This window comes from Dysidea avara, chromosome 6 (assembly GCF_963678975.1).
Source record: "Dysidea avara chromosome 6, odDysAvar1.4, whole genome shotgun sequence".
NCBI classification, from domain to species: Eukaryota; Metazoa; Porifera; class Demospongiae; order Dictyoceratida; family Dysideidae; genus Dysidea; species Dysidea avara.
Window position 1 is genome coordinate 29,521,007 of NC_089277.1, and position 27,194 is coordinate 29,548,200.

The 27,194-nt window shown below is 38.7% G+C and overlaps 1 protein-coding gene across 1 annotated transcript; it reads left to right on the forward strand.

The window, feature by feature from the left end:
• The first annotated feature begins 2,430 nt into the window (after window positions 1–2,430).
• Window positions 2,431–27,159, forward strand: LOC136259388 (tripartite motif-containing protein 2-like). Its single transcript, XM_066052881.1, has 2 exons — window positions 2,431–2,470; window positions 25,344–27,159. The coding sequence occupies exon 2, from the start codon at window positions 25,783–25,785 to the stop codon at window positions 27,157–27,159; it is 1,377 nt and encodes a 458-aa protein (XP_065908953.1). The 5' UTR covers window positions 2,431–2,470; window positions 25,344–25,782.
• The last annotated feature ends 35 nt before the right edge of the window (window positions 27,160–27,194 follow it).

The following is a 27,194-nucleotide window of genomic DNA, read 5'->3' on the forward strand; positions in this document are numbered from 1 at the left end:
ATCTCCATAGTTACAAAAGTTTTAATTGTGGGTTTTGTTTTATTCATTGTTTTCCACTATGGCTACAAGAGGTGATTCTTAATCAAAGTGTGGTTTAATTCAAAGTGTTAGTTGGTTTAACTGCATGGTAAATAATTTGTTTAACTGGTTACAGTCAGTATATAGCTACGGCAACTCAGCCATTTAGCAAAACTGTAGTCTTTGTAATTGAGAGTCTGATGAGGCGGCTAGCTATAGCATATTCACCCACTGACTTTTGTCTACAAATGTTAAATCTGTATTGGTTACCTTCTGATATGACCCCATGCTGTGGATTATGGTGCTGGCATTTGTAGCTAGCTAGATCAGTCTTCATGGAAATAAGTTAACAATCACAATAGCAAATTTATTCAGAAAGCTCATCATCATAAATTCAAGTAAAGCTGCATGTACAGGGTTACTATAGTGGACTAATAGCTACTATCACACCTGCTTTTACACTTTATTTGGTGCTTAAGGCTAACAAAGTGTCACTAAGCTAAGGAGCATGCATACTAATTGTGATCTTTAAATGTATCATTATGCTCAACACTACTGCTACTTAGCTATACTTGTTTCCATATCACAGATTTAGCTGATTAGAACATGGTGATCCATTAGGTATTTAGCATTAGCTAAATGCTTTGGTAGTTACAAATAAAGATCATTATTATTATGCGTGATACTCAGTGCATGTATTACAATCAATCTTGATACAATGGAAAAGTAAATGATATAAAATACCATTATTTTCCACTGAAAACAGCTGAAAACACTCTCAGATCAGATTCACATACAGAGTCTAATTTTCAAAAAGTTCCTGGGGGGCATGCCCCCAGACTCCCTAATAGTATGCTTTGCACACTAATGTAGCCTTTATTTTTCAAATATGGATACTAGATGAATTTTATCACTTGATCTCTGTATTAAAACACCCCTTATATTTAAAAGTACTATCCACTAGGGACCTGTGAGGAGGCTTGGCATCATCTTATGTCTGCCTAGTCACCTATGTCCCTGTCTGGCTTAGCCCCCCCCCCCCTTTCAAAAAATCCTAGATCCACCCCTGCGTATATAGGCATAGCTGAATGCTCTATTAGGCTACTCCAAATAAATCTCCTGTTTCCCGTCCACTTCCCACATCTGGTTACTGTCAGCTCTAAATATTCCATCATGGTTATTCCGTATTCTTCCAGTTATGCTTGCATACTGACAGGCTTTAGCAGAAACAGTGTCAGCTCACGTGTCAGCAGTGTTATCAAGTCGGCACAAACTTCACGTTTGTGTTATTTTTGCAACTTTAAAAGGAAGGAACATGCATATGCTTTTGTGCAGCTTTTATAGCTGTGCCAGGAAAATAATGGCTTGAAAAGCTGCCAGTCTTGTAATGAAATAATGGAAATGGACCGCCCGCCCGCCCGCCCGCATGCAAATATGCTTGAGGTCAGAACGGGAAACAGGAAATTTATTTGGAGTGGCCTTAGCCTTTAAGGGTGACTGTTCTATTAGAGTATCTCGATCTCGCATATGCTACACGTAGTTGGCTTTGCATGAATTATAACTCAGTGGTTTGTATCCGATTCTTCTGTACTACTGCAAGGACTTTCTATGATAATTATTCCAGCTACACACCGATTTTTAGCTCATAAAAAAAAAAAAAAAATTTAGCTCATTGCTCTAAGCGGTTTGCTTGGTAGGCGTGAAAACTAATAGTTTTTTTATTCATAAAAATCGATCGCATAATTGTGACACAGGTTGGGTTTTGTGTCATATCTTGATGGCCTTTGACTGGATTCCTTTCAAACCACAAAAAGGCACTCCTACGATAGTTACTCCATCTACATAGCTCATTCCTTCAAGCGGTTTACCCTGTGGGCGTGACAGACCTTCGACCTTATTTTACGCAAATAAGCGGTCATAACTCCGTGCATGTTCATTGGATTCCTACCAAACTTGGTAGTGAGATACGCCTTAATGAGCCCTTTACGTGTGCTAAATTTCAGCCCAATTGGAGCATGTTTTATGGCGGATTTTGCGAAGTGTGCGAAAAGAAGTAGAAGAAAAAACCAAGAAAAAAAACCCTAACTTTGGCCGCTCGTATCTCGGAAATGGCTGGAGCGAATTTCTTCAAATTTGGTATGTGAACTCCCCTACCTAGCCGGCACTTCTGTAGCAACTTTGGTTTCAATTGGATAAGGAATCACGGAGCTACAAAGGTGTGAAAATCGCGTTTACTTTCTTCCTTTTAATATACTCACGGTGTGGCGCGCCGGCTTCTTGGGCCGCACGACACACTACCGTGTGTCTTGATTTTTGTCAACCCTTAATAATGCATGCGCGAGAAGTCAATTGCTAGGGGCGCGCGTTTATGAATGAATGTTGGTGAGCGTTATTTAGCTACTGTAACTACTTGGAGCTGTTGGATCTGTCATCTACAACGCCAGTGTTTCTGGTGAGTGTACAGTATAATATTGTGGGTGCGCCTACATCCTGTACTTTCAGCGCCTTTATAGCGGATCCTATAGGCCTAATGTTTGGTGGTGAAAGAAGCCCAAGTGGATTCCCAGACATTCTTTCGTAGTGGATATACGTAGATTATGGGTTCTTGTAATAGAACACCAAAAATCCACGTTCTAATGTTGAGAGGTACAAATAAATAACAAGAGGTCAAAGACCTTGCAAAAGGGTGTACAGTAGTAGTCTGGCGCCGCCCGCCCCTTCGCATAAAGTAAGGGTCTGGTGAAATACAAATACCTTATCATTTCAAAAGGAATTCAATTAGACAGCGCACGTAATGCTTGTTATGTCAGATGATTGCACTTCAATTCGAACAAAAGCATTGTGTTGCCAAGGCGATTTCTGTGTGAACGTCATTGGCATGCACTAATTGGCTAGCGCCAAATCTGGGTGCTAGAAATGATTTAGTATCTGTATTTCACCAGACCCTTACTTTATGCGAAGGGGCGGGCGGCGCCAGACTAGTACAGTAGCTCACCTTCATGCTTTTAGGGGCGGAGCTAGCTTTCAGAGAGGCCCTGGCACGCCTATCGTTATCCACTATGCTTGACTGTCAAGTTGTCTTTAAAACGTGTACCTAGCTAGCTAACAATAGCTATGCTACACTGCTGTTCTGCAGTTTATTTCACTATGCTATTCATGAGATTGATAAGAATCTAAAGCTATACAATAACAGACCACAACTTGAGCTCCATATAGCTATCACTGTTCTGTATTTTCATACAACTCTTTATATGTACTTTGTGACATTGAGAGGGCTAAAATAAAACAATGATCCTCCCGCCCAATTTGTTCAATGCCTGAGAATTGTGTTTTGCCCATATTTCATCATTCTGCTGTTAAAGAGGTTGAATAAAATCCAACCAATTCTCTGACCCTGTTCATTATGCCAGGCTGATGTGAGAAGTGGCTTTCATTGGTCTACTAATAAAACAATTATTTTATTATCCAATAATGTCATCCAGTCAGTACAATTGCAGCAGAGCTTGAGTGTATGATTGTGAATGCTTAATTTCATGTGATACTGGGCATTATTACTAATTGACACATTTGTAAACTCAAGTCTTTGATATGTAGTTATTCCAGTGAAAGTGTCATAAAATGCTCAAAGTAAGTATATTATGTTAATTTTTTGTGATGGATGTTGCATTCACCAGACTTGATGCCTGGGTAAATTTCCTGGCAGGCCCAGGTATAGCTGCTTCCCTGTGGTATATGTATAATTTTGTGTTTGCTACCTCCTTGCTTTGTTAAGCCAGTATAGACTAATAAACATCTATTTAGGGTTGTACACATGATTCCAATACTTATCCTGTAACATTAGCAGGCTGGACATATAATTTTTTTCTATTAGAGTTTAGCAATGATTAAAGGTCGGGGTTTGTAGTGTAGCTAAAGAATCTTTTTAGTGATAGAGTCTATGCCTCAAAGGACATCCAGTGCTTGATATTAGCATTAAAATAATTTTATTCTAGGACATATTTGCACATTTCATGAGATACTTGTTTAACTTAATCAGATAATATTCGCATTACGTGTATATGCCTGTCAACCATTACCAACATTGACTATTTGTATTAATTTTTGTGGTACTATGCATAGTTGTGCAGCTGTATTTTTATTAAAATACTTTCACAAAACAAAGTTATGAACTTGCCACCCTATACAAGTCAATTGGGGTGCTTTTCTACTACTCCAGTGAATCTGTATTCTAGACTTGCAGTTGACCGATACTGATGATATTTATAATATTGGTATTGGTACAGCATACTGCTATAATCCCATATATCTGTACATTGGCCCATTTGCACGGTTCTTTTTCGACATGCTAACAGTTCATTCCATACTTTCTACTCTCAGATGCTCAAGTTTTTTACGGAAAAGGAGGGTATGTGTGCTATTACACAACTTCTCGTGAAATCCTAGAATCCCTGATAGTACAATAGGTCCTGCATAATTATAGTGGGCAGGGGCAGTCCTGTAGTAGTGGAGGGACTGGGAGTCAACTCTCAGACAGAGAATGATGCATATAAAAAATGTGAACATTAACTGCAAGATGTCTGTGTGTAGGGATGTGATAGGCAAGTAGTGTTTTGCGATACAGTGCATTTTGTGTACCATGTATCACTATCAATAAACTGTTCAATACAATACTGTATCACGATACTATAATGAAGTGGTCATGGCTAGTTATGACTTGCCAATTTATCTGTATCTTAAATAGCCGACACTGATTCTACATTCACTGTGTATACAAATTTCTTTATTCAGTGAATGTAAATATTATCTAATCCAAAACAGCCAAGCTGTAAAAAAAGTGTGCGGCCCTCAGAAAGGCTATGGTGAAAAAAGATGTGAAATCCAAGGTGGCGGCCAAGAAATGGCTGTGATGGTAGGTTAATGGTAAAAATTTTAATAACGACATTTCAGGTGAATTTTTGTACCGCTTCACAAAATTTACCTAAATTGTCATTATTAAAATTTTTACCATTAACCTACCATCACAGCCATTTCTTGGCCGCCACCTTGGATTTCACATCTTTTTTCACCATAGCCTTTCTGAGGGCCGCACACTTTTTTTACAGCTTGGCTGTTTTGGATTAGATTTCATTTCTTTTTGTATTTGTATACCCCAAAGCCGGCCTATGGCCAGCTTTGGGACTTTTTAACCTATGTTTTTTTCTTTACTACAGGAAGAAGAAAAGATGAAGTAGATGTACTTTAAATAGTTTATCAGTAAATTTACAAATTATATATACTGTATAATACATATGTGACCGGATTTGCGAAAAGGGGTCTACCACACACATCCAATTTGCCAACTTTGACAATTGATAACTTCAGATTGGAAAGAGCTATTGCCTTGAATGTTGGGCAGTGGTGAGCACCACTATAGCTGAATACATGGTGAACTTTTCAGGTTAATATGTTACTTGAACACTGAGTTATGGTCTCCAACGTTTACAGAATTGGATGTGTGTGGAAGACCCCTTTTCGCAAATCCTGTCACATAATATTATATTGATTACAGAAATCTTCATGGTGGTTTCTTTGTAACTGAACACTCTACAAGGTGACTTCTTCTAATTGCTCTCTCTACAGGGTGAATTGTTTGTAGCTGAACGATCTACAAGGTAGCTGATCTCTCTACAGGGTGATGTGTTTGTAGCTGAATTCTGTATAGGTGATTTGTTTGCAGCTGAGCTCTTTACTGAATGGTTTCTTTGTAGCTGAACTCTCTAAAAGGTAACTTCTTCTAACTGATCTCTCTACAGGGTGATTTGTTCGTAGTTAAATTCTGTACAGGTGATTTGTTTGCAGCTGAGCTCTTTACAAAATGGTTTCTTTGTAGCTGAACTTTCTCCTAGGTAACTTCTTCTAACTGATCTTTCTACAGGGTGATTTGTTTGTAGCTGAACTATCTACAAGGTAATTTCTTCTAGCTGATCTCTCTACAGGGTGATTTGTTTGTAGCTGAATTTTGTACAAGTGATTTGTTTGCAGCTGAGCTCTTTACAGAATGGTTTCTTTGTAGCTGAACTCTCTACAGGGTGATTTGTTTGTAGCTGAGTTCTCTACAGGGTGTTTGTTTGCAGCTGAATTCTCTACATGGTGGTTTCTTTATAGCTGAACTCTCTACAAGGTGACTTCTTCTAGCTGATCTTTCTACAGGGCGATTTGTTTGTAGCTGAGTTCTCTACAGGGTGTTTGTTTGCAGCTGAATTCTCTACATGGTGGTTTCTTTATAGCTGAACTCTCTACAAGGTGACTTCTTCTAGCTGATCTCTCTACAGGGTGATTTGTTTGTAGCTGAACTCTCTACAGGTGATTTGTTTGTAGCTGAACTCTCTACAAGGCGATACTTCTAGCTGATCTCTCTACAGGATTCCTTGTTTCTAACTGAACTCTCAACAGGGTGATCTGTTCATAGCTGAACTTTCTACTGGGTGATTTGTTTGCAGCTGAACTCTCTAAATGGTGGTTTCTTTGTAGCTGAACTCTCTACAATGTGACTTCTTCTAGCTGAATTCTCTACAGGGTGATTTGTTTGCAGCTGAACTCTCTACATGGGAGTTTCATTGTAGCTGAACTCTCTACAGTGTGACTTCTTCTAGCTGAACTCTCTACAGGGTGACTTGTTTCTAGCTGAACTCTCTGTAGGTGATTTGTTTGCAGCTGAACTCTCTACATGGTGGTTTCTTTGTAGCTGAACTCTCTACAAGGTAACTTCTTCTAGCCAATCTTTCTACAAGGTGATTGAGTTTTTTGCAGCTGAACTCTTTACATGGTGGTTGCTTTGTAGCTGAACTCTCTAAAAGGTGACTTCTTCTAGCTGAACTCTCTACAGGATGATTTGTTTGCAGCTGAACTCTCTACGTGGTAGTTTCTTTGTAGCTGAACTCTCTACAATGTGACTTCTTCTAGCTGAACTCTCTACAGGGTGACTTGTTTTTAGCTGATCTCTCTACAGGGTGACTTGTTTCTAGCTGAACTCTCTACAGGTGATTTGTTTGCAGCTGAACTCTCTACATGGTGGTTTCTTTGTAGCTGAACTCTCTACAAGGTAACTTCTAGCTGATCTTTCTACAGGGTGATTTGTTTGTAGCTGAATTCTCCACAGGGTGATTTATTTGCAGCTTAACTCTCTACAAGGTGACTTCTTCTAGCTGAACTCTCAACAGAGTGATTGATTTTTTTTGCAGCTGAACTCTCTACATGGTGGTTTCTTTGTAACTGAACTCTCTACAGGGTGATTTGTTTGTAGCTGAACTCTCTACAGGGTGATCTGTTCATAGCTGAACTCCCTATAAGGTAACTTCTTCTAGCTAATCTTTCTACAGGGCGATTTGTTTGTAGCTGAGTTCTCTACAGGGTGATTTGTTTGCAGCTGAACTCTACATGGTAGTTTCTTTGTAGCTCTACAATGTGACTTCTTCTAGCTGAACTCTCTACAAGGTGACTTGTTTCTAGCTGATCTCTCTACAGGGAGATTTGTTTGTAGCTGAACTCTCTATACATGATTTGTTTGCGGCTGAATTCTCTACATGATGGTTTCTTTGTAGCTGAACTCTCTACAAGGTAACTTCTTCTAGCTGATCTCTTTACAAGGTGAATTGTTTGTAGCTGAACGATCTACAAGGTAACTTCTTCTAACTAATCTCTCTACAGGGTGATTGGTCTGTAGCTGAACTCTCTACAAGGAAACCTCTTTTAACTGAGCTCTGTACAGGGTGAATTGTTTGTAGCTGAACTATCTACAAGGTAACTTCTTCTAGCTGATCTCTCTACAGGATGATTTGTTTGTAGCTGAACTATCTACAAGGTAACTTCTTCTAGCTGATCTCTCTACAGGGTGATTTGTTTGTAGCTGAATTCTGTATAGGTGATTTGTTTGCAGCTGAGCTCTTTACAGAATGGTTTCTTTGTAGCTGAACTCTCTACAAGGTAACTTCTTCTAGCTGATGTATCTACAGGGTGATTTGTTTGTAGCTGAACTATCTACAAGGTAACTTCTTCTAGCTGATCTCTCTACAGGATGATTTGTTTGTAGCTGAACTATCTACAAGGTAACTTCTTCTAGCTGATCTCTCTACAGGGTGATTTGTTTGTAGCTGAATTCTGTATAGGTGATTTGTTTGCAGCTGAGCTCTTTACAGAATGGTTTCTTTGTAGCTGAAATCTCTACAAGGTGAATTCTTCTAGCTGATCTTTCTACAGGGTGATTTGTTTGTAGCTGAACTTTCTACAAGGAAACTTCTTCTAACTGATCTCTGTACAGAGTGAATTGTTTGTAGCTGAACTGTCTACAAGGTAACTTCTTCTAGCTGATCTCTCTACAGGGTGATTTGTTTGTAGCTGAATTCTGTATAGGTGATTTGTTTGCAGCTGAGCTCTTTACATGATGGTTTCTTTGTAGCTGAACTCTCTACAAGGTAACTTCTTCTAGCTGATGTATCTACAGGGTGATTTGTTTGTAGCTGAACTATCTACAAGGTAACTTCTTCTAGCTGATCTCTCTACAGGATGATTTGTTTGTAGCTGAACTATCTACAAGGTAACTTCTTCTAGCTGATCTCTCTACAGGGTGATTTGTTTGTAGCTGAATTCTGTATAGGTGATTTGTTTGCAGCTGAGCTCTTTACAGAATGGTTTCTTTGTAGCTGAAATCTCTACAAGGTGAATTCTTCTAGCTGATCTTTCTACAGGGTGATTTGTTTGTAGCTGAACTTTCTACAAGGAAACTTCTTCTAACTGATCTCTGTACAGAGTGAATTGTTTGTAGCTGAACTGTCTACAAGGTAACTTCTTCTAGCTGATCTCTCTACAGGGTGATTTGTTTGTAGCTGAATTCTGTATAGGTGATTTGTTTGCAGCTGAGCTCTTTACATGATGGTTTCTTTGTAGCTGAACTCTCTACAAGGTAACTTCTTCTAGCTGATGTATCTACAGGGTCACTAGTTTGTAGCTGAATTCTCTACATGGTGGTTTCTTTGTAACTGAACTATCTATAAGGTGACATCTTCTAGCTGATCTTTCAACAGGGTGATTTGTTTGTAACTGAACTCTCTACAAGAAAACTTCTTCTAACTGATGTCTGAACAGGGTGAATTGTTTGTAGCTGAACTCTCTACAGGGTGATTTGTTTGTAGCTGATCTCTATACAGGTTACTTATTTCTAACTGATCTCTTGAATTCTGTTCAGGGTGACTGCTCTATTAGGATGACTGCTCTATTAGGATGACTGCTCTATTAGAGTATCTCGATCTCGCACTTGCTACACCAAGTTGGATTTCGTGTTATAACTCCGTGGCTTTAAGTCTGATTCTTCTACACCATTGAAGAGCCTTTCTAAGATGATAACTCCATCTGTACAGCGATTTTCAAAGCATTACCCCAAGTGGTTTATCTGGTAGGCGTGGCAAGCATAATAATAATAGTAATAATAATAAATTAGCTAATCTCGATTGTGTAATTGTTACACACTGTTGATTTTTTCGCTGTATCTTCCTGGTTTTTAGCTCGATTTCTTTCAAACCACAAAAGGTTTGAGGTTCAATAGTTAACCTATTCACCCACCGATTTTCAGCTTCTTCCCATATGCGGTTTACCCTGTAGGCGTGACAACATATTGGTGTTATTTTTCGTGCATAATCGCTCATAACTCTTTGCCTGTTTATGGTATTCCAGCCAAAGTTGGTACCGAGATGCGCCTTTATACCCCCCTTCTGTGTGCCAAATTTCAAGGCAATCGGATAACACGTTCGTGTTTTATAGCAGTTTTTGTAAGTGTGCGAAAAGAGGAAGAATAATAAGAAGAAAAAAAACCGAAGAAACTAAGCCAATTTTTGAAGTCGCATATCTCAGGAATGCCTGAAGCAATTTTGCTCAAATTTGGAATGTGGAGTGCTGAAGTTGGAGGGAATGTACACAGCAAAATTTGTCTTGTTTCATCAAGGCAGCACAGAGCTACGGAGGTGCGAAAATTACATTTTCTTTCTTCCTGTCAATATACTCACGGAGTTGCGCGCCGGCTTCTTGGGCCGCACGACACACTACCGTGTGTCTTGATACTGATGTGACAAATAGCTAGTGTGTTCTGATATGGTTTTTAGTGTGGAAAGTAGAGTTACTGTTAAAAGCAGATCTCTACCTGGATACCTGCCTGTATTACACCACCCAGACAATAACACAAACATTTTAATGCATGCTCCCACAAAGGCTTTTCCGGATTACTCCGCATTTTGATGAATTGTCAAGAAGGCTAGTATATACAGCAGATTGTTTACTTTATATACTTAAAGTGTAACAGCTACTGTTTTTAGAAGACCCGGGTAAGAAAATTTTGGCCATAACAGCAGCACTTATACATGCATATTTGTATGGCTTCGCGTAACATTGCATTTTATAGTGCAGGTAAATAGATCGCTTTCTATTTGAGTATCTAGATCACTGTTACAGTAATACAGCAATCAATGACTGTTCTACTAGAAAACTTTGATATATCGATATTTTCTAAGTACGTACAGTATCGTATTGTGATACATATTTGCTGTATCGATATATTGCCGTATCGATATGTATTGCGGATCCCTATAGGCAAGTAAGAATTATTTTGGAATGATTGCACAATTTTTATAATTACAAGTTTGCTATCTTCTTACATGTACATGTACATGCCCAATGCTGTTTATGTAACAGGGACAGATCCAGGGTTTGAAAGGAATAGTTGCACTAGGGTTAGTGGCTGTGCATCCCCTAAAAGCTATAGGCATTTTATATCAATTACCGTACTGTTTAAGTAGGAATCACCTAGAAAATTTTGTGCGCCGCACAAAATTCCGCCTTTAAAAATCATCCCAGAGACATTTTACGTGATGAAAAAATCACCTTTACAAAATAGTACTAGTCCATATAATATCAAGACACATGGTAGTGTGTCGTGCGGCCCAAGAAGCCGGCGCACAACACCCGTGAGTATATTGACAGGAAGAAAGAAAACGCAATTTTCACACCTCCGTAGCTCTGTGCTGCCTTGATGAAACAAGACGAATTTTGCTGTGGACATTCCCTCCAACTTCAGCACTCCACATTCCACATTTGAGCGAAATCGCATCACGCGTTCCCGAGATATGCGACTTCAAAAATTGGCTTAGTTTCTTCGTTTTTTTTTCTTCTTATTTTTCTTCCTCTTTTCGCACACTTACAAAAACCGCTATAAAACGCGAACGCCATATCCGATTGCCTTGAAATTTTGCACACAGAAGGGGGGTATAAAGGCGCATCTCGGTACCAACCGTGGCTGGAATACGATAAACAGGCAAAGAGTTATGAGCGATTATTCACGAAAAATAACACCGATATGTTATCACGCCTACAGCGTAAACCGCGTATGGGAAGAAGCTGAAAATCGGTGGGTGAATAGGTTAACTATTGAACCTCAAACCTTTTGTGGTTTGTAAGAAATCGAGCTAAAAACCAGGAAGATACAACGAAAAAACCAACAGTGTGTAACAATTATGCAATCGAGATTAGCTATTAAAAAACGACTGCTTGCCATGCCTACCAGATAGACCGCTTGGGGTAATGCTTTGAAAATCACTGTACAGATGGAGCAATCATCTTAGAAAGGCTCTTCAATGGTGTAGAAGAATCAGACTTAAAACCACAGAGTTATAACACGAAATCCAACTTGGTGCAGCAAGTGCAAGATCGAGATACTCTAGTAGAGCAGTCATCCTAATAGAGCAGTCACCCTGAAGAGAATTCAAGAGATCAGCTAGAAACAAGTAACCTGTATAGAGATCAGCTACAAACAAGTCACCCTGTAGAGAGATCAGCTAGAAGAAGTTACCTTGTGGGGAGTTCATGCAACTATGGAAAGAGATAGTTCAGCTAGAAGAAATCACCTTGTAGAGTTCAGCTACAAAGAAACCACCATGTAGAGAGTTCAGCTACAAACAGATCGCCCTGTAGAGAGATCAGCTAGAGGAAATTACCTTGCAGAGAGTTCAGCTATAAAGAAACCATCATGTAGAGAGTTCAGCTACAAACAAATCACCCTGTAGAGAGATCAGCTAGAAGAAGTTACCTTGTAGAGAGTTCAGCTACAAAGAAATCATCATGTAGAGAGTTCAGTTGGAAACAAATCACCTATAGAGAGTTCAGCTACAAACAAATCTCCCTGTAGAGATATCAGTTAGAAGAAGTTCCTTGTAGAGAGTTCAGCTTCAAACAAATCACCCTGTAGAAAGATCAGCTAGAAGAAGTAACCTTGTATAGAGAGTTCAGTTACAAAGAAACCACCATGTAGAGAGCTCAGCTACAAAGTAGTGACCTTGTAGAGACATCAGCTAGAAGAAGTTACCTTGTATTAAGTTCAGCTACAAAGAAACCATTCTGTAAAGAGCTCAGCTGCAAACAAATCACCTGTACAGAATTCAGCTACAAACAAATCACCCTGTAGAAAGATCAGCTAGAAGAAGTTACCTTGTAGAGAGTTCAGTTACAAAGAAACCACCATGTAGAGAATTCAGCTAAAAACTAGTGACCCTGTAGAGACATCAGCTAGAAGAAGTTACCTTGTAGAGAGTTCAGCTACAAAGAAACCATTCTGTAAAGAGCTCAGCTGCAAACAAATCACCTATACAGAATTCCGCTACAAACAAATCACCCTGTAGAGAGATCAGCTAGAAGAAGTTATCTTGTAGATAGTTCAGCTACAAACAAATCACCCTGTAGACAGATCAGCTAGAAGAAGTTACCTTGTAGAGAGTTCAACTACAAAGAAACCATCAATTAGAGAGTTCAGCTTCAAACAAATCACCTGTACAGAGTTCAGCTACAAACAAATCTCCCTGTAGAGAGATCAGCTAGAAAAAGTTACCTTGTAGAGAGTTCAGCTACAAACAAATCACCCTGTAGAAAGATCAGCTGCAAACAAATCACCTGTACAGAATTCAGCTACAAACAAATCACCCTGTAGAGAGATCAGCTAGACGAAATTACCTTGTAGATAGTTCAGCTACAAACAAATCACCCTGTAGAGAGATCAGCTAGAAGAAGTTACCTTGTAGATAGTTCAGCTACAAACAAATCTCCCTGTAGAGAGATCAGCTAGAAGAAATTACCTTGTAGAGAGTTCAGCTACAAAGAAACCACCATGTAGAGAGTTCAGCTGCAAAGAAATCACTCTGTAGAAAATTCAGCCACAAACAAATAGCCTTGTAGAAAGATCAGTTAGAAGAAGTTACCTTGTAGAGAGTTCAGCTACAAAGAAACCATTCTGTAAAGAGCTCAGCTGCAAACAAATCACCTATACAGAATTCAGCTACAAACAATCACCCTGTAGAGAGATCAGCTAGAAGAAGTTACCTTGTAGAGAGTTCAGCTACAAACTAGTGACCTTGTAGAGACATCAGCTAGAAGAAGTTACCTTGTAGAGAGTTCATGCAACTATGGAAAGAGATAGTTCAGCTAGGAGAAATCACCTTGTAGAGTTCAGCTGCAAAGAAACCACCATGTAGAGAGTTCAGCTACAAACAAATCGCCCTGTAGAGAGATCAATAGAAGAAGTTACCTTGCAGAGAGTTCAGCTACAAAGAAACCATCATGTAGAGAGTTCAGCTACAAACAAATCACCCTGTAGAGAGATCAGCTAGAAGAAGTTACCTTGTAGAGAGTTCAGCTACAAACTAGTGACCTTGTAGAGACATCAGCTAGAAGAAGTTACCTTGTAGAGAGTTCAGCTACAAAGAAACCATCATGTAGAGAGTTCAGCTACAAACAAATCACCCTGTAGAGAGATCAGCTAGAAGAAGTTACCTTGTAGAGAGTTCAGCTACAAACTAGTGACCTTGTAGAGACATCAGCTAGAAGAAGTTACCTTGTAGAGAGTTCATGCAACTATGGAAAGAGATAGTTCAGCTAGGAGAAATCACCTTGTAGAGTTCAGCTGCAAAGAAACCACCATGTAGAGAGTTCAGCTACAAACAAATCGCCCTGTAGAGAGATCAATAGAAGAAGTTACCTTGCAGAGAGTTCAGCTACAAAGAAACCATCATGTAGAGAGTTCAGCTACAAACAAATCACCCTGTAGAGAGATCAGCTAGAAGAAGTTACCTTGTAGAGAGTTCAGCTACAAACTAGTGACCTTGTAGAGACATCAGCTAGAAGAAGTTACCTTGTAGAGAGTTCAGCTACAAAGAAATCATCATGTAGAGAGGTCAGCTGCAAACAAATCACCTGTAGAGAGTTCAGCTACAAACAAATCACCCTGTAGAGAGATCAGTTAGAAGAAGTTACCTTGTAGAGAGTTCAGCTACAAAGAAACCATCATTTAGAGAGTTCAACTTCAAACAAATCACCTGTAGAGAGATCAGCTAGAAAAAGTTACCTTGTAGAGAGTTCAGCTACAAACAAATCACCCTGTAGAAAGATCAGCTAGAAGAAGTCACCTTGTAGAAAGTTCAGTTACAAAGAAACCACCATGTAGAGAGTTCAGCTACAAACCAGTGACCTTGTAGAGACATCAGCTAGAAAAGTTACCTTGTAGAGAGTTCAGCTACAAAGAAACCATTCTGTAAAGAGTTCAGCTGCAAACAAACCACATGTACAGAATTCAGCTACAAACAAATCAAAGATCAGCTAGAAGAAATTACCTTGTAGACAGTTCAGCTACAAACAAATCAGAGATCAGCTAGAAGAAATTACCTTGTAGACAGTTCAGCTACAAACAAACACCCTGTAGAAAGATCAGTTAGAAGAAGTTACCTTGTAGAGAGTTCAGCTACAAAGAAACCATTTTGTAAAGAGCTCAGCTACAAACAAATCACCTGTACAGAATTCAGCTACGAACAAATCACCCTGTAGAGAGATCAGCTAGAAGAAGTTACCTTGTAAATAGTTCAGCTACAAACAAACCTCCCTGTAGAGAGATCAGCTATAGAAGAAATTACCTTGTAGAGAGTTCAGCTACAAAGAAACCACCATGTAGAGAGTTCAGCTGCAAAGAAATCACTCTGTAGAAAATTCAGCCACAAACAAATTGCCCTGTAAAAAGATTAGTTAGAAGAAGTTACCTTGTAGAGAGTTCAGCTACAAAGAAACCATTCTGTAAAGAGCTCGGCTGCAAACGAATCACCTGTACAGAATTCAGCTACAAACAAATCACCCTGTAGAGAGATCAGCTAGAAGAAGTTACCTTGTAGAGAGTTCAGCTACAAAGTAGTGTTCCACCGATAATCGGATCGGTATCGTATCGGAGCCAATATTGGGCTTTTCGTATCGATCGGTATCGGTTATTCAGGTATTCCGATACCGATTAATAGCCACTCGCGCCAATCGTCATAACCATAACTATCATCATAAATCCTATGCTAGCAAAACGTGAGGTATAACAAGTTGGAAATAGTGTTGAGTATTATTCTAGCATAAAAGGTGCAGGAATTGCTTTGCTAAACATCAAGCAACTGCTACTTACTATGTTTGCATGAAAAAGATCGAAATACTCTAATAGAACAGTCACTGCACAATAATATATTCTACTAGAACAGTCACACATAGCCAGCTTGAGATGATTGTAAATTGTATAGCAATTATCGGTATCGGTATCTGTATCGGTGAAAATTTGCTTCTAGGTATCGGTATCAGATCGGTAGTTATTTTTCTGTATCGGTGGAACCCTACTACAAAGAAACCACCATGTAGAGAGTTCAGCTGCAAAGAAATCACCCTGTAGGAAATTCAGCCACAAACAAACTGCCCTGTAGAAAGATCAGTTAGAAGAAGTTACCTTGTAGAGAGTTCAGCTACAAAGAAACCATTCTGTAAAGAGCTCAGCTGCAAACAAATCACCTGTACAGAATTCAGCTACAAACAATTCACCCTGTAGAGAGAGCATCTAGAAGAAATCACCTTGTAGAGTATTCAGTTACAAAGAAACCACCATGGAGATTTCTGTAATCAATATATGTATTATATATATATATAATTTGTACATTTACTGATAAAATATTTAAAGTACATCCACTTCATCTTTTCTTCTTCCTGTGGAAAAGAAAAAAAGATGGGTTAGAAAAGTCCCAAAGCCGGCCATAGGCCGGCTTTGGGGTATACAAATACAAAAAGAAATGAAACCTAATCCAAAACAGCCAAGCTGTAAAAAAAGTGTGCGGCCCTCAAAAAGGCTATGGTGAAAAAAGATGTGAAATCCAAGGTGGCGGCCAAGAAATGGCTGTGATGGTAGGTTAATGGTAAAAATTTTAATAATGACAATTCAGGTGAATTTTGTGCCATTTGACCAAGCGGCACCAAAATTCACCTGAATTGTTGTTATTAAAATTTTTACCATTAACCTACTGTACCATCACAGCCATTTCTTGGCCGCCACCTTGGATTTCACATCTTTTTTCACCATAGCCTTTTTGAGGGCCACACGCTTTTTTTACAGCTTGGCTGTTTTGGATTAGATAGCATTAAATAATAACAAAACACTTACAGGTGACCGGAAATAGAATTTTTTAAATCGCTATAACTTGAATTTTAGTCTCACTGCCTTACTGACCACAGTCACAAGGCTAGAGGCAAAACGAAGCACCACATAGCCACTATTTTATGCCACAATAGCAAACTCACCAGTGGGATGTGCCTTTTGGGTTTCCGACAAGTGTAGGCCCTCTGCACCTTTTCTTTTCTTTTATCTTCAATCAGACTGCTTGTCTTCTTCTTCATCCAACAAAGCCATATTGAGGCATTAATTTTACGTATCAACACTTTCTTTCAGCAACATAATATAGACACCATAGAATTATTTTAGAGCTGGGTTTCAGAAGCACTTCAGTCCTTGCACTATACTAGCTAGGTATCTGCAAGTTTGCGATTGGGATCTCATTCGCGATTGGTTTGTGACCATGCCCATCAATTAAAGATCTAGGTGGACTAATAGCGATAGAGTACGGGAACCACACCTTTTAACAATCTAGCTGTTACTTAACAATAAACAAGATGACCTCACCCCTTTTTGGTCTAGCTAGCTGCACACCTCTTGGCTGTCTTGAGATATACTCTATTACAACAGTCACTCTAATACAACAGGCATGTATGATATTCTATTCGAACAGTCACAAGTTACATTGTAGCTAGTAGCAAACTAGTATTTTAATTTTAAAATGAAGTAGGGATCTATGCTAGTGAAACAAGAGATGAATGATGGTATTATAGCATAGCTCAGTAGGAAAGTCCCAACTTTGGCACATTAGTTATAACAATTATTTTGCTCAATGCCAAACAAAGTAAGGACTTTCCCATAGTAAAAATTGTTAATTAAAAAATAAAGTAGGGATCTATGCAATAAAAAGTAGTAAAACAAGAGATGAATAATGGTGTTACAGCATATCTCAGTCTAGTTGAATCATATAGTAGTTTTGTGTATAAATATATGCACGTGCAGTACCATGCAATAGGCATACTATTGCCTCATAGGAATTTTTCATATATTCATGGGATCCTGAGGAATTCTCTCGGATTCTCTGTGTTGCATTTGATGACTGTTCTATTAGAGCATTTGACCGTTCTATCAGAGTTTCATGATCTTGTATTAAATTATTATTTGGCTTGAGGAAGAGGGTCACATGTCCAGGTAAGTAGAATTCTAGGAAAACAGGAATGGGAATGAAAAAAACAGAAAGTGACAAAATGTGACCTACCTCATTTACTTGGTTAAACGCCGCACCTTCAATATTAGCTGCGCTTGAGTGCTGTCACAATCAATTTTGAAAACATGGGCTTCTGCATGCTTTCAAGTATTGATTGGTGGTATAGTTACCACATCGATTTTATGATAAATGTGCAGCATTTAACCAAGTAAATACAGCAATTTCAGAAAACTGTCGATGTATGCACATTTTTCAAAATTCATTAATTTTTATTGCTTGTTGTCCATAAGGACAGAGGAGTGGACTGGCTAAGTTTCAGCTTCATAACGTAAGCAGTGTGGGAAATATAGCACTAGACAGCTGGTTGAGCAAATATACACAGGAAATTATCTACAGGTGCTTACCTAAACTGATACAACAGTGTATGGAGTTGATTCTTGGCTCATTGTGTTCGCCATAAGTTTGTGAATCCACTAAGGTATAGTTTTTTCCCCAAGGTATGCTTGTGTGTTCGAGAAGGAAGGCGAATTCAAGATTGTCATTGCAATGTAAACAAATGTTTGTAACTCAGAAACCCTCCCATGTTCAACTGTATGACAATGAAACAAGGATTTTTGAACTACATGTACTATGAACAAGCGAACACAATGATGCCCAGAATTTATTCAATGGTGTATCAATTCACCGACCAGTGAGGCAATAAAAATATTTTTTTCTGTAACTTTTGTTTTTTACGCATTACATTTTATTACAGAAGTACTATTATTGTGCATAGATCGACGGTTTTCCCAAATTTGGTCACAACTGTCTGATAAAGTCAATATGTGACTGGGCCTGCGAAAACAGGGCATGTGGGCACATGATTTTTGCCTACTTTTTCAAACTTCTTTGACTCATAATGTTTTATACCAATATGCTATGGCAATGAAATTATAAACACTTAGTGAGCATTTAATTGGTTATATGATACAAGTTACAGAATGCAAATATTCTGTTCCAGTATTGAGTTATGAGATTTAGTGTGACGGGGTGTAGTTTGTGCCCACATGCCCTGTTTTCGCAGGCCTGGTCACATATACATGTAGGATTTTGTGCCACAATGCTTCTTGGTGACAATGTTGGATTCTTCCACTAAAGTGATGGAAATACTCTAATAGGGCACAATTAAAGTACTTGAGAAAGTCACATGATGGGGTATGAAGCTGTATAATGCTTATCAGACTGGTGAGGTTCCATGAGGTGGCTAATGACTGTTCATGGTGACCTTAGCCACCTCAATGGGACTGCTCTAGCTTGACAAGCAACTGCAACATACCCCAACCTGTGACTTCTCATCCTGAAGCTGCAGGTAAATTTTCCTGGTGTAGCCTATACAGTGGTACCCCTCTAAGATGGGCACCATTGGGAATTTATCTTTGTCCTTTGCCCTTAGTATGAAGTATACTATAGTACTATTGATTTGGAACCTAGACAGGCATCCATTATAAAGAGATTGTCCACAATTCAGGGGTGTCCTTTAAGAGGGGCTCAACTGTAATAGGCACTGTCAGTTTACTAGAATACTTTGTAGTCCTCTTCATTTTTAATATATGAATCTTTCAACAGAGTAGCTAACATTCAGTGTTGTCAAGTTAGCTAGCCTATGTACCTGGCTAGCCCATTAATTTCAATACAGGTCCCTGGTAGGATAGTAATTTCAAAGCTTCTTGATTGCTCTATTAGAGTACTTTAACTCAAGTGACTGGTCTATTAGAGGGTTTTTGATCATTTCAATGGAAGGATCTAATGATGCTGCCAAGAAGCATTGTGGTATAAACTTTATATTGACACAATGACCTTATAAGATATTTTCCAATGGTTATTCCCTTTCTGATCTAATTTCCCAGAAGTCTACTTGCCTGTGGCCCTGTATGGTTCAACATTGAGTTGTTTTGGTTGAGTATCACTAAACCAATATTTACAGTGTGTTAAAATATTATATGAGAATGGCACTAATGTGTATTGTAAAGTGATTATGCACATGAAGAAAGTTAATCTTTTTTCAAAGATAGCCATGCATGTACATTAAATGTGCAAATTTTCCATTCCTTGAAATTCATATTTGCACATATCAAACAGTACAGTAGTACTGTTTAAGTAGGGATACCCCAAAAATGACATGCTCCACCTAAAATGCCGCCTTCAAAAATCATCTAGAGACATCTTACTTACGCAATGAAGATCACCTTTATAGAATGATAGTGTAGTCCATCTAACATCAAAATTTAATACAGCATTAAAAACAAGAAAACACTAATGGGTGGCCGGATGTAGAATATTTAGAATATCGCTAAAACTCGGATTTTAGTCTGCCTGCCTGCCTGTCTGCCCACCCACCCACCCACCCTCCTGCCTGTCTGCCTGCCTGCCTGCCTGCCTGCCTGCCTGCCTGCCTGCCTGCCTGCCTGCCTGCCTGCCTGCCTGCCTGCCTGCCTGCCTGCCTGCCTGCCTGCCTGCCTGCCTGCCTGCCTGCCTGCCTGCCTGCCTGCCTGCCTGCCTGCCTGCCTGCCTGCCTGCCTGCCTGCCTGCCTGCCTGCCTGCCTGCCTGCCTGCCTGCCTGCCTGCCTGCCTGCCTGCCTGCCTGCCTGCCTGCCTGCCTGCCTGCCTGCCTGATTGCTTCGGACAAGATAACAGTTAAGGTTACAGGCTTGGTTTTTCACTTGCTTCATCCCTAGATGTGCCTTTTAGTATGTAAAATGCACACATCAACGACATACCTTGGTACTCCTTTGTGCACCATATCCTTTTGCCAACATCCAAAGTGTCGATTCACGACAATGCAATATATGGCTTCTCTTTTGTAAATAGGAATTTTCCATGGTGACTGGATTGATTGCAGAGGCGTCTTTGTTTGTATTGCTGTGTAACGGGCTGAAAATGTTTCGGAGAATAGGTGAAAGCAAAGCGTAATGGTCATCTCACTTTCAAGTTAGTAATTGATAGATTGGGCATACGTATCCTTTGTGTTTTCGTGGTGGCTGGCTTTGTGCCTGGATTGAATGCAGAGGCGCTTCACCGCTGTTCTTCATTAGTGCTATGAGATGGGCTGAACATAGCTGAAAGCATAGTGTAATGGCCACATCATTTTCGAGTCAATAATTACTAACTGAGGGACGTGTTTAGACAATTAACTCTGACACCATCCTTTCTTTTGATGTGGTATGTGCTGTTTCACTAGTCATAATGATGCTACAAAAAAGTAAATAAACAAGTTAAGGAAAATTAAGGAATTTTAATTTCGGTTAGGGATCATGAAAAAAGTCATGACAGTAGGGGAAACACCTGAGGGAGGTTGCCTACACCTAGTGAACATTTAATCCCTAATCCAATCATGGATATATATTAACTAAATGTTTACTAGTATAATATACTAGTAAACATTTATTTATATATTCATGATACCCATGATTGAATATATTATCTGCTGGTGTAGGTAACCTCCCTTGTTTCCCTACTTTTTTCTATGATCCCTAATCGGACTTAAAATTCCTAATTTTTCCTTATTTTGTCTTCTCCCAGTGGCATTAGCTATTTTACACTGCAATAAACATGGTTTAGAATTAAAGGTGTTATTGAAAGAAACGACAACTTGGCTTTTATTTGAAGTCAATAGATAATTTTATTCCAAAGTTATGATCATTTGTATTAGCCATGAAATTCTATAAGCTACCTGTTCATTGGTGATTTACTGTACATCCCAAGGGAAGATAAATTCTAAATTTTACCTTAATTAGCTAATATAAAATTGGTCATACCTTTTGGGCAGATAGAGCTATTGACTTCAAACGTTTTTCTTAGATATGTATCATACGCCACAATTTTCTTAGATTTGTATATAAAACAATGCCTCAGGAAGATAAAGAGAAAAAACAACAGTTTTTCAGTGCAAAAAATGGCTGCAAATATCACCAAAGATCAAATCTGTAATAGCACTATATCAAAAATGTCATGAGGGGTACAATTGGTATGGAAAATTTCACACTATGCAGTGGTGGATCTAGGAATTTATAAAGGGTTTTCCAGTTTAGAATGTGGACATGTACACTGACATGGGTGAGTGTGCTTTACCATGCATGCGAAACATACATGTGCAAGGGGGTCTGGGGGCAGGAAATTTAGATGCTCTGAGACTGCATTTGGCAACAATTTTAGTGTGAAATTATTTGTAAAATAAATATTTATGGAGTCTATTTACCGAGTGCTGAGCATGTACATCGGGTGCACGCCACAATAATAAATTAAAATACTCGACTGTTGCATAATCATTCTTTAAAAGGGGTTTCGTGGAAACCTTGAAACCCCTTTAAATCCGTCACTGCTATTCCGCTCTTATTATCACATGTATAAGTCAAGAGACTTGCTAACTTAACCCTTAAACCCGCACATAATTTTTAGTTACAATGCATTGAAAATACACACACCGATAAATCAGCTTTTACACAAGGCCTCAAACAAAACTCTGTAGCTATTGAGCCAAGAAAGGTACGGCTACGCAATTTGTGCCAATATATTTATGATGTACTAAGGAATAAAATGGTATCTAGGGATTTACTCTTTGATAAATGTATGAGGTCAAAACTCGCCAAGAAACAACGTTTACACAATTAAAACATGCATGCCATTGCATACCTTCAGAAAATGAACCATAACTCCATCCCAGTTCAGTGTATCAAGCTGAAATAAACACTAGTGGTTTCAAAAGTGTAGGAACGAATTTCAGAGTGGGGGGCCAAAGATAGCCATAACCAGTTGAACACTAGCTAATAGCCCAAGCTAACACTATAAAAACACCAGCTAACACTATAAACTGATCACTAGCTAACACTATAAACTGATCAACACCCATGCAGACACACAGGGTCCTAATGATATGGCTCGTCTGTACCTAATTCATACGTGCATTTATATATAGGTGTTGTGGAGTGTTATCACTAGCTAATAGCCCTACACCTATACTGCATAGCTACATCTCCCTATCCTCCTAATGGCTGCTATGCTCCTCTACACCTACTGCATGTGCTTGATGCATGTATATATCACATGAGAAATCATGGTCACGTGAAGGTCTTCTCTTTATTCGAGCTTTACGTACTTCACACTACAAGGATTATAGCATTAATAACTGTTATCCGCAAAGTGAAACATGTTACCTTTAAGGAACTACAAGCTGGGATTTAAGGAACTACAAGCTGGGATTTAAGGAACTACAAGCTGGGATTTAAGGAACTACAAGCTGGGATGCCAGGTGCTCCCAAACTGAGTGTAGATCATGTGAATACCACTCTGCGTTCATGGTTGGCCACTTTCATTTTCAACATCCTTGTTTGTTTTGTTTACTTCACCAAAATTTCTGGTTTAATCGTCGGTAGTCAGCAACCCCCATGCACTCGCGCACTACTGCCCTCTTAGACTTAGATCTGTTACCACCCTCAATTCGAGTGGTACATTTTCTACTGTTTAAACTTATTCCTCTACATGACATGTATCATTTATTGAACTATGCATTGAGATATATACATCAGGTAGACATACAATTAAGCATAGTGAGGATGTGTCTTGTACACCCAAGTACATGACATAAATTCAGGAGTTCTACAGATTCCCATGCACGACTAAAGCACTGCTAACTATAGCAATAAAAGCTCATCTCAGTTTTGCATCACCCATGCACATTTTATTATAATGGTACAATGTACAGATATATTCTTTCCTCAATAAAAATCTAAATAGTTAAGTCCTTTTAGTAGCTGCTTTCATATTCGCATGAATGCTCTATTAGAGTTACTTGACTGCTCTATTAGAGTATATAGGTGACTGCTCTATTAGAGTATCTCGATCTATAGTCCTGATCCTTCCCTTTCTTGGAGTTAAACAGCAGCATCATGTTTACAGTAGTTAGCTAATATGGATATTATTGGAGAACACCGTGGTAATCACGAGATTGCGATAATATCGTTTCCAAGAATTTTTGACCATACTGGTATCGTTACATCCGAATATCACGGTTTTACTATTATAACCGAGATACCGCCCACCCCTATATACAGTGTTTGAAACAAACAGACAGAAATGTTAGGATATAGTATCTGAACAAAGTACATTTGATCAGACATATGTTCAAACTTGCTTGGGCATCAAACATTCTTTTTGCCTTGAAACACTGCCAAATCTGATAATTATGCATTTTGTCAGGGTGAATATTCTACCAATGGTGATGATTGGATATGATGTCCATCTAAAATGGTAATGCTTAGATATGAGTTTGGTCTAAAAAATGTCAGATGTCTGACCATATTTCAAGCACTGTAGCTATGTGGGGAAACCCCTTGTTATATACTATACCACGAGCCGGAACCCTACTTTATTTTTAAATTGTGACCTGATTTGTGAAAAGGTGTATTCCACACACATCCAATTTGCCAACTTTGACAATTCAAGTTGTTATTTGTTCTGCTATGATTATAAAAAGCTATCTACAATTACAGGTTGATTTGTAAATAAACCTGAACTCACTCGATTTATTATATAGCTAAACTCTACACAAGGTGACTTGTTTGCAACTGAAGACTCCACTTTTTGTATGTGGCTGACCTCTACAAGGTTATGGTGTTGTAGCTAAACTCTCTACAAGATAACTTTTTGTGCAACTGAACTCTTTCTATAGGGTGACTTGTTTGTACTATGCGCTCTACAGGGTGACATATTTACCTTCTACTGGGTGACTTGTTATGTAACTGAACACTCTACAGGGTGACTTGTAACATAGCTCAACTGTGCTCTCTAGATTGTGTATGCTGTACGAGGTAACTTGTAACATAGATGAATGCTCTACATGGTGATTCATTGCTTAATTGAACTCTCTAGTTTGTGTCTGGACTCCTATCAGGGTGATGTGTTGTGTAACACACTGTGATACAGACTAGTGGACCGATTTGCTGCTATTAGTTATGTATCATTTCTTAAGCATCCCATTTACGTACTAGCCACTCCTATTACATTTCATAATAACTCCATAGTTGTTACAAACCATGAAAGATCTGATATCCTACCATATCAAAAGAAACTTTGGTCAATTTGATAATTCCAACTTCGCCAAAGTTTAACCTGCCAATTATTTGTGGCACCTGAGATTAGTCTAAAGATTGAACTTGAATTCACCAAAGTTTAATATTTTGCCAAATGCAATTTAGTTTACTATTCGCCAAAGTTTACCCCTGCCAAAGTTTGCCTCTATGTACTTCAAGTTGTACTTTAAACCATGTATGCCGAATAATATAGGCAATTGATAATATGTGTGAGCTTTTGTACAGTACAGTAGATGTGCAAAAAGACCAAAGAAAGTAGATAAATTAACCTAATTATTAAAAGCTTTGTATTTCAGGAATACCTGGATCAGTTTTAGTATGTGGACTACTGAAGGTTGAAGCACTTTCATTGTAAAATTGTCTTGTATAAGGCAGCTTGGAGCTACGTGTGCATGAAAGTTGTGTTATTATTCATCCTGTTAATAACACACTGGTTTGACATTGTACCTTCTTGCACCTACAATATGTATTGATATTGCCATATACGTACAGTGTACAGCTACTTAAGTGATTTTGACTAATTGTGTTGCAGGTGTAAAGTATGGATGCTAACGATGTCCAAGTTTGCAAGGAACACGACAACTGTGAGTGCAAGCACTACTGCAAGGATTGTAAAAAGAATATCTGCCTTGTTTGTACACTAATTGGGGATCACTCTAAACACAATCACAGTACAATTGCACAAGCTGTCACTGAGTTTAGGAATGGAGTGAAAGAAACCAGTACCGCAGTAGATGAAATGATCAAGGGGCTTGATGAAGGGTATGCCAAGATTGAAAAAATGAAGACTAAAATAAGAGAACAATTAAGGTGATGATTTGAAGAACAAGATTGACGAACATTACAGTGAACTGGAGGTAAAACTAAAGAAGCAGAGAGAACAAGTGAAACAGCAAGTTACTGAAGCAGTAATTCATAAAGAGAACTCCCTGGAGACTCAGCTGACTACAGTGGGGCAAGCAAAAAGTGAAATGCTTAATATGGTAAAGATGAAAAACACTCTTGAAAAAAAATCTGGCCAAGAAGCTTTGTCAAATAATGCAGCAAAACAGAAACAGATAATTGATGAGTGTTTGCAGAAGTTAAAACCTAGCCATGACAAAATCAACCTTGAACCTGCAGATATAGACAATATTAAATTGTTTCCATCCTTGTCTCTTTTCCCTGAATTTTGTCATCTTTCCGTAGGTGCTATTTCTACTGACTGTAACTCAGAATTGTTGATACCAGATAAGGTTTTCTATTTGAATGACAAAGTTACAGTTACTCTTCTTACAAGAGATTCCCAGGGTCACTATTTTTCTGAAGGGGGTAATCAGGTTTCTATGCAACTTAAATCTAGTAAAGGAAAAATTACCACCATAAAAGTGAAGGATAATTGTGATGGTAGTTATGTGGCTTTAGTTAAGTGTGAGCAGGTTGGAGTAGCAAAGCTCGTAGTGTCCATAAATGGTCAGAAGATTGTGGGAAGCCCCTATAACATTATTGTGCATAGGAAGTACAAGACGTATGATGGGGACGAGTATTGTGCTACTTATAAGTCTAAAATGGGTGAACCCTGGGGTGTTGCATTTGGTAGGTATGGAGTATGGGCGGCAGCTTCCAACTCCAATCATTGTGTGTATGTATTTGATGGTCAAGATAACTTTATTAGAAAGATTGGCAGTTCTGGTACCAATGATAGTGAATTCAGTGCTCCTCGTGGAATTGCATTTGATAATGACAATCACTTGTATGTAGTTGACAGTGGCAACCACCGGGTACAAAAGTTTGGCATCAATGGTAACTATTTGCTGCAGTTTGGATGCCATGATTTAAATGATGGCCAACTAAAGGATCCATATGGTATCACAGCACGTGATGGTAAGGTATATATTGCTGATAAGGGTTACCATCGTATATCAGTGTTCCAGTCTGATGGTCAGTTTTGCATCTTCTTTGGTTCTGATCAGTTAGGTGGTCCCTATGATGTAGCAGTTAATGGGAATAATCAGCTGCTTGTTGCTGACCATAGCAACAACTGCATAGTCAGTTTTACTATTGATGGTGATTATGTAACCAAGTTTGATACCCGAGGACCTAATAAGAAGTTGTGTGGTCCATGCTGTCTTACCACTGATGAAAATGGTTACATCTTAGTGGTTGGATGTGAAAGTAATGTTGATCTTGTGTCTATCTTTGACCATAGTGGTCAACTCATTCATTACACTGAGCTTAATTCTTATTATCAATCTGAAAATAAGTCTAATGTTGCAACTTATCGAAGCATAGCTCTCTGTCCTAATGGTAGCATCTACATTAGCAATAAGGCCAATTGTGAGATTAAGGTAGTAAGTACAGAGAAATAAAATTTTGATGCAGTATAAACATTGTGTATGAAAGT

Bases quoted from the DNA above. Each gene is read 5' to 3' on its own strand.
- LOC136259388 (XM_066052881.1), top strand. From the start codon at position 25,783: ATGCTTAATATGGTAAAGATGAAAAACACTCTTGAAAAAAAATCTGGC.